The sequence below is a fragment of the Chelon labrosus genome (genome assembly GCF_963514085.1).
Source record: "Chelon labrosus genome assembly, chromosome: 24".
Taxonomy (NCBI): Eukaryota; Metazoa; Chordata; class Actinopteri; order Mugiliformes; family Mugilidae; genus Chelon; species Chelon labrosus.
Window position 1 is genome coordinate 7,613,120 of NC_140357.1, and position 9,038 is coordinate 7,622,157.

At 44.5% G+C, this 9,038-nt stretch overlaps 1 protein-coding gene across 1 annotated transcript in view; it reads right to left on the reverse strand.

The window, feature by feature from the left end:
• The window catches only part of LOC311509228 (gamma-aminobutyric acid receptor subunit beta-3-like), a 54,466-nt gene that overhangs the window by 26,806 nt on the left and 18,622 nt on the right, over positions 1 to 9,038 (reverse strand). Inside the window, exons 2-4 of the mRNA XM_084574334.1 lie at positions 7,304 to 7,351; positions 5,946 to 6,037; positions 5,729 to 5,796 (exon numbers count right to left, since the gene is read on the reverse strand). Of these exons, the coding sequence (XP_084430460.1) occupies positions 5,729 to 5,796; positions 5,946 to 6,037; positions 7,304 to 7,351 (208 nt within the window). The remainder of the gene's footprint in view (positions 1 to 5,728; positions 5,797 to 5,945; positions 6,038 to 7,303; positions 7,352 to 9,038) is intronic.

The window sequence follows — 9,038 nt, forward strand, 5'->3', positions numbered from 1 at the left end:
TCAAATCTATAATCGAGATGAAGCCAGAGGAATCAGAAAACGCGAGCCGAGGCGGGCGAATCGAAACAGGCATGTTGGTGTTATCTTCCGGGAGCCGCTGCGAAAATCTAAACAACAAACTGGGCTGCAGGAGCATTTGGAGGAACGGAGATGGAGAGGGATGGATCTTTTCACCTCTCCATAATGACAGTTTCTTTTCTTTTTTTTTGGACACCCACACACAGCCGTGGGCGTACCGATGACTAGCTCATTCAACCTGTTATTGCAGCCGCATTCGCAGTGCGGACTTTGGACCGTGTTCCCGTGTGAGGGCCTTACTTTTCGTAAGGTGCAGATAACGGGACGGGATGAAGGGCTCGAGGGCTGTTACTGCAACGTAGAATCATCAGATTCAACAAAAGTGATCCCTTCTTAAGCATGCAACTAGTTCCCTAGTAAGCTCTGCCTCAACACACACACACACACATATATTTTGCCTTGCTCTGATCTTGTCCTAGTATGTGTTTCTCATCAGCTGAGGCGCCCGGCACACCACAAACAACCCTCAGAGGTAATTAGTGTGCCTTTCTCAGACGCTTTCGCATCTGCTAGCGCGAGAGCTCGAGCCCCGCAAAGGCGTCGGGAGTAGCGGAGGCTGACTTCGCCGACCTGCCCTGCCAGGTGGGTTCTTGGACCAGCCAGATGCCTCGCTCACACTGGCTGTCTCACGCGCTCGAGGGGTGTTTCGATCAGCCTCCACCACCTCCTCCTCCTCCTCCTCTCCTCTCCTCTTGCTTAACTCCTTTCTCTGGTTCCCTTACATCTTTGATCCCTCGCTCTGTCTGCTCTTTTCGGTTTCGCTCGGTCGCTCAATAAATCTTTAGCTCGCCTCTCGCCTTTATTTCTCGGGTCTCTTGATGCGCCGGTTGCCTGTGTGCCGTGTCCAGTCAAAATTCCCAGGGCTAATAACGCTGCAGAAGAGGACTCTGGCATGGACTGATGAAATGAACTCCCACTGTGCATCAAATAAAACCAGAGTGTGCATAGGAATTAGGGGAATCTATAGGCGGCAAACACAGGTCCAATTTGAAAATGATCCCCAGGATTAATATTAAGGGACCATCAAAAAACTAATGGGGTAGAAATGGAGAGAATGAATCTTAAATTTCAGTTTTTATTGAGAAGACTTTCTGCAGCAATTTCAATAAATACATTTTTGTACAGCAGCTCACAGCACAAGGCTAAGCGCCTATCAAACTGCACGTATTTTGAAGAAGCCGCACCGAGTTTTGAACAAAGAAAAATGCTTCTTTTAAACACTGAGACACTAAAACTATACAGGATGGCTATTAATGCACCATTATTAGCAACTTTGCAATCCAGGAGTGTCATTGCTATGGGGTGGGGGTGCCTGGTCTGGTCTAGGTGGGTGCTACATGTCTAAGTGACATCCACATGAATGCCAGGTCCACAAGTGTCCCAGCAGATCAAAACATGGTCATAATGTTGTGGCTGATCCGTGTATATTCTCAACTCCCAGCCTCATTCCCCTTCCAGTAATTTGCAGACAGTCCCTAATGTAGTTCCTTTTCACTTTCAGTAATGGATCAGTTATCTCAAGATGCTTGTATACGGCCTACTGCAAGGAACAATCGGTCTTCTCTCAAATTCAGATCTGCACGTCCACATGTATGCAGATACCCTCACTTCCTTGTTATATCACATTGACTCACACATTTGCTACTCCAGCACTTCCAACCTTAACTCTCACATCCGAAGCCGAACAATTTGCCGTGATTTATCTGCAGCTTGGTTAACCTCCAGTGACCCATGACCTTAACTTCTGAGCAAACTCTGAAAACGATCCTGGTTGTCTGCAACGGTGAGATGATTTCGGATCCGATACCCCCGCATCCAAGCTGCACGGAGAAGACCTTTGCTCTCAATCTGACAAAACCTTAGGCACTTTTCATGTTTGTGCTGTATTTATCCTGCATTCTCTTCTGGTCTTTTTATAGGTGAGAACGTCCCAAGCCTGAAATTCTGCACCATTGTTTCTCCTCATTCATCTGCAAATCTGTGCTGCTCGTAGAACATGCTGAGTAGGATCCTCATTTGCATAGCAAGCGGCAATCGTCGCAATAAACCCTCAACTTTTAAGACTAGCTTCCCCAATAACGCCTGCGGCTCGTTCCACAAGGCAGGCGAGGCAGAATTAGCAGCTGAAGTTATTGAAATTAATGCACGATGAAGCCTTTAACAACTTGGAAGCGGTATTTTTCCCACCCACAAAACAAAAAAGAAAGAGCAGCATTTATCTGGGCTGTCCTGCTTGGTGTTGATCAATGGTCAGTGCAAAAGCATTCATTATCCATTTCCCTCAAGAGCAACGGTTCCCTCATGGAAACCACAGAGGGCCCCAGCGTTGGACGAATATCGTCCGCGAAATGTCAAATGCCGAAAATAACAAACAGCTTGACCGGTCTTGTTTTGGCTTCAACACTGGATAACAGCCGGGGATTGTTCATTTAACAAGCGCGGGCGCACAGATGCACGCGTGCGGTCCCTCAGCGAAGCGGTGGCGATGAGACGTGGACCCAATTAATTATCAGTTTAAGTGTGATCTCAGCTGTCTGACTGCCTGGTTGATCGGCCGCCCTTCATCTGCTCCGTGGAGGACGGCCATCTCGGTGGCTAATGTTAACAGCTCAGCCATTGGCAAACAAAGAAATTTTAGCGTGAATCACGGCGGCACGGCCAAAGCAACATTTCGGATCTTGCTTCGCTTTTTCACCTTTTTATCACAGCACGACAGAAGTCTACACAAACTAAAAGAAAAACTAGTCTCTCCTTATGTGATCTAGACTTTTAGTCCCCGTCTCCAAGAAATTATTATCCTGGAAGCCAAACCAAGAGGCAGAAAGTTGGTCAGGAGTCTCTCTGTTGGGAACTGATAATTCTCCTGCAAAGATCTGCAAGCCCAAAGTTTTACACATGCAAGACAAAACAAAAGTATGCAGGCAACTGACATATCATGATTTACCTTCCCTGGCTATGAGTCCCTCAGTTTATCTCTTTTTATTATTATTTGGTCTACGACATGCTGCGTGTGGTGTTTAACCAAGAGGGGGGCCGCGCCAAGATTACAAATCTCCCGAGACTCCCTGCCAAGAAGGCAGCCACTCAAGGATTATAAAGTCAGGGACGGAATAAAGAAGTCAATTAAAATTTACTTTGATTGCATTTGCGAAAGGTGGTAGAGAAGGAGTGGGGGAGGTACCGCTCTACCACATAAAGTGGAAACAGTGCCTTTACTGTATGTCCAATCCAAGAATAGACACAGGTAACTACGGCCTTCATTTTGCAGAAGGTCTTGGCCGGTATAAATTGCGCAAATACAAGATTTCTCTGACGCTCTAATGGAATAAAGTCCAAAACGTAACAAGTTATGTTGTAATATTTCTAATCGTGTTAAGTTTGATATACTCCACAAATCAGTCCCTCTCTTCAACTAAAGTAATTAATGACTGATGGATGTGCCAACTATCATTATATTTGTTGCACTGATGGCAGTCAATGTTACAGAGCAATAAAAAAATTAATTACATAGTCTGAGTGCATCTTAAATCTATTTTAATTAAATATCTGTAATAAACCGCCGATTATGGATAGACCTCCTGCCGTCAGACTTGGCGAAGCAATGCTTCTATAAACATAGATGTAGAGGTGTTTCTGGATAAATGACCAAGAGCAAAACTACACTTGTAATTTAACAACTCAAATCAGCCGTACACAACCACAGCACAGTGGTTCCTGTGTTTTCCTCCGTACAGTGAGCTACGACGCTCACTCAGTGCTTTTGTTGTTGCTGTACTCACCTGTCCTTTGACATTTGGCTTTGGACTCCTCGTGGTGCGCCACCATCTGCTCTACTCTCAACTTCGCTGCTTGCTCACCGCCAGCGATGGATACGGACAGCGCTCAAACTTAACATTTACAAGGCTTGCTTAAGTGTGAAGAGAACGACGAGGACTTCTGGGGCGACATTAAGCCATACTCCAGTACACCTGTGGGGTCGCTTAGCGTGGGCTAATCAGCAGGTGGTGCCTTCAACCATTAAACCGGTGATTATTGACTTAAAGTGACTATCTGAGGTGTTATGACAAAACTTGCAGGTCAAATGATTAAACAGTCAACTGAGGAAAATCAAATGTCCAATAAACGTCAGATGACATTTAGCATCAATTTGCAATCAAATAAGACAAAAGGCGGATCAAAGTCACAACCGAGGAACTGGAACGACGTCAGGTTTGGTATTTTTGCTTGAACAATTACAAAAACTAGTGAATCAGTTATCAACATAGCTGATTACAAATGGATAAGTTGGACGACTAAATAGTGATCAGACATTTACCTTTGTACCAAACTAGATCATTCTGTGTCTTGACCTAATATTGGCAGTACTCTGGATATTTGGACCCTGGTCTAAGTCGTTCAGCCTGGACTTCCCTTGCATTATTACACTCATAGAAATAAACATAACCACCATCCGTTTGAGCCGTATTCGTTGTATGGACAGAGAGCTTCTGGGGAAATGGTTAAATTAGACAGAAAGTGCTAGAGTACTGGCTGGAAGGTCAATTGTTAAAAGCCATCACCTGGTAAAGTAATCACTGAGTCATTAGTATTGATCGACACGCGCCCACAAAGAACACACTCCCCTCTAGGTAAATAAGTTCTCTAATACTCTACAGAACAGCTTCCATTGTTTTTCATTGTGTGATATAATGTCAGCCACATGGACGTCTGAGTTGGTGGTGCGCACACGTAGAGGTTAAAACGCAGCATCCCCGACTGACCCGCATTTGCTCGTATTGTTGCAAAAGCACATGGCCTCAGCAGCCATCATCTCTAATAAAAGTCATAATGCTTGCACCTGCTCGGGCAGTGGCCCGTGAAACGCGTTCCGAGCAGAGGTGTTGATCTGGAATCAGCCTCCGGGCAATTGCGGAAGGAACGGGTCCATACAGATTACAAAGCAATGCCCGTGGCGCCGGAGTCTTCCAATCTCTATTATAGATACTAAAACGCAGCCGGTGGGAGGGGGAGCGGGGGGGCGACACAGTGCAACTCATCTCAATTTGGGTCATCCTGAGCTGATATTTTAAGATTGAATAGCCTGAAGTTACAGCGTGTGGTTACACGTGTCAACAAAAAAAAAAAAAAAAAGATCCAGCTCATGAATTAGCAAATCTAATAAGAGTTCAGTGATAGCTGTCTGCTCAGAGGGCCTCCTGGGAGGACGCTGTTAACTCTGGCACCGGAGGTTAACAAGCAAAGCAAAAAGGGAGAGAGCGCCGGTTTCTTCTGGCCCGGCTGTCAATTTCAGCCGAGCCGTCTGCTCCCAACATGTATTCGTTTCGTGTGAACACCGCACATGATTTGTATCTGGACTGTATCGATTCTAAAAAAGAAAAAAAGAAAAATCATGGCTGCAGCTTTCCACTTCCTTAACACCCAGGCAGGCTTGTGTGTGTGGAAGGTGCTGGCAGCATGTGAGATAAAGATGTTTTATTGCTTACAGGAAACCAAGCCCATCCATCTGACCATCACCTAATGGTCCGGAAGGGGGTAAAAAAACAGAAAATGCTTGCCTCCATGAGGGGTATTGTGTCAGCAGAGACTGAGGATGCATTATGCGGTTGAGTAAACACTAGAAACATAGCTTATGGGATGTACATGCACTCACCATGTTGACTTCTGACACCATGTCTATGCTCGCCACGTCTATGCTCATGCCGACTGCAACAGGGGCCCCTGGAAGAGGTTAAACAGCAGGTTACGCATAGGGGGCCCACGCCTCGACACCTGACCACAACACTGCGAATGGCGCCAAAAATAAAGCTGGGGATTAACGGTGCACGGGGGGGAGGAGGAGGAGGAGGAGGAGGAAATGCGGCGCATACCTCCAAAGTCCGGCCTCAGTCGGATGTCGTACCCCTTCAGTAGTTTATCCACCGTCTCCTTCACAAAAGACATGTTGCCCGGTTCGTTGACGCTGGAATGACAAACACACAAACATAACCCATCGGCTCCTTTGCCCGAGCAATAACCTTCACAGAAAATAACAAAAAAGCACTCACCTTTTTGCGCAACACACAATCGAACCGACAACCAGTGCGGAAAAGACGCGAAATTGGCGAACCCTGTGCAAGGGAAACATCACCCTTTTCTGTTTTTATTTGATTAAATTCTTATTTTTTTATATATTTTTTTGGTCGTTGTTTACAAGCACAACAAAAGCCCCCCCTCAAATGAACAAGACGGCTCCGGACGCTCTTCAGATCCACAGTAAATCCATTGATTGACCGAAAAGAAGAAAGTGGACTGACGCGCAAAAGTCAGCAGCTCGCCGTGGATGGAGTCAGACGTGAAATACGGGCTGACATCGCCTTCCTCGGCACAGATATTTTCTCCGCGTTTCTTTGCCGTCTCTGACTGTGCGAGAGGCTCTTACATTCAGGAGCTGGAGCGCATATTGATGAGGAGGGCGCATACAGGGGGATGCTGCTGCTGCTGCTGCTGCTGGTGGCAGTGAAGGCACTCAGCTTGTTCAAATGAGAGGCGAAGCCCAGCACTTAACGCACTGTAAAAAATGCAACCCACCAGTAGCTGCAGTGTGGTCTTTAAACACAATGCTTTATTTTTTTTATTTTAGATTCTTCCCTAAAGCAAATGTTTTTGTTCTAAGTGAGTGTGCCTGACACTGAATGATGCAAGTTAAAGCAGCACACTCAAAGATATTTGGACCAAAAACTTGTCTTAATAAAAAATAATAATAATTCCCCTGCTTGGCAAATGTGAAAAATGACTTTTATTTTGAGAAAATAAACAAAAAAAATATAAAATAAATAAATAAACGGTTCAAATTGCTTTCATTTTTGTATTTTTACTTTAATAAGCCCAATCGAGTCGATGCCCCCACCTAAAACCACTACATCCAACTCGCTTTTTAACAGACATTTTTTACAGTGCTCTCCACACCATCTGCGCCAATCCCCTTCCCCTGCGTCTCCTATAAAAATGGCGGGACCTGAACAATATCGAGTAGGGAACAGGCTGCATTTATCAGCCCTATTAGTCGATGCGTGTGATTGATTAGCCTGATAATTGTCTATAAACGGGGCCCCTTTCAACATCAAGAACGCAGGGATACACCATACATTATTCAGCTTGGGAAATATTTGATTGGGGGGTGGTCGGTGGATAATTGGGGAGCCTCGTTAACGAGGAGTAATGCTTGTGTTGTTGTGACATTTCTTACCTGGTGTCATAGATGGCGAACAACTTCTTGTTTCCGTCAACAGCATTCCTGAAAGAAAAAAAAAAGGGCGATCACGTCGTCAAATGTGCAATCTTTTAACCAATGAAAACGCTGATGCAGTCATTGACATAAACGCGTTTTATTGCTTTTATGAAAGATTTTTTTTTTTTTTTAGACTTGACACTGATTTGTTGTTGTGTGGACGCATTGATCTGTGTGGTTTGTGTTGCTTCTGTTTCTGCACATTTTCGCAGCCTGCGGTGAAGCGCGAGTCTAAAACAGTAGGATGCCTGCAGGGCTGATATTGAAAGGGAGTCGATTTCCTTTAGGAGACCCCCCCACCCCCTCCAACCCATATCTTATCCATGCACAACACACACACACACTCTTCTCCCCCCCTCCCCTCACGCTTTTCCAACCGGTCATAGTCTCTGCAGGAGCTGTCCGCACCAGGAGTGGTGCTGAAATCTGGCTCCCGAGGGCGCAGTCCGGTGTTTCCCCACAGTCCGTGGCCGCCACTCCGGCCAGCAACATTCCCATCTCCAGACGCATTAAAGAAAGTGGAGGAAGATTGAATTTCACACACTAATTATCGTCTGACGAAACGTGGAACTCGGCTACCCTCTTATGGTAACCGTCAGGATCATAACGACGCCGAGGAGGACTTGTTTAATAGGAAGAGAAGTCGAACATAAAACATAAATAGAGACCTACTCTCCATATTTAACGATAAGAGACGCTACTTTATCTCAGTCTCACCTCTTAGTGCTGTATCTACCTCTTAGTCTAATGGCTGCGTTCCATTAAATGTCCCAGGAGGCCTTGACAGTGAACCAATGTGCACAAAAACCCCACCTGTACGAATTGGAACGCAGCCATCATTAATACACCTGTGCTGTCAATCCTGAAAGTCAAAATGTCTCCTGCGAATATATATAAGAGTATATCTATTAGAAAAAAACAGAGGAATAAGAAGTTGCTACAGAGATAATTAACAAAATTATAAATAATTACCAGTCACAATTAGTCAGTATGATGAGGGATAGCCTAGCCTACTGGAAAGGAAGCTAGAAAGCTAACAGTTAGCTATTTAATGTTTACTTTGAGCTGGCTTTCAACAGTGTTGCTAGCTCAGCATTAACTAATAATAGCTAAAGCAGCTCTGTTAATGGACAAAAATGCTATCCTAAAATCAATATAGCTTGCACAGCTAGCATAAAAAGTGATTTAAATATTTAGCTACAAGCAAATGATAAACAGCTGGACTTGTTTTCTAGCTTATAAGTGAGAAACAACTGCTTGTTAGCTATTTGCAAACAGCTAAAGCAGTTAAATAAGGACTGAAGCATTAGCTAGATGAATGCTAATTAATTAATTAGGAACTGAGGCCATATTGATAATTAATAAAGGCTGGAATATAGCTCAACTCAGTGGAAAATTTTAAAAAAGCTAGGTATTAGCAGCTAAATTAGTATATTATGCTAAATGAAATGAAATAAAGCGAGAATATGACTAAAATCAGTGGGAAATATTGCTAGGTGTTAGCAGCTAATGAGGCTAAATTACCTAAAAGTAATTAATGCAGGCTGGAAAACATATTATTCAGTTTAAGGTGGTTTCTGTGAAAGTTGACTAAATGTTGAATTGAGCAAACATCAGCTGCATTGTGCGCCTCCTCCTCCTCGCAGCCCACCAATGGGGAGCACCTATTTTAAAAATTATTAGCGTCTGTTGC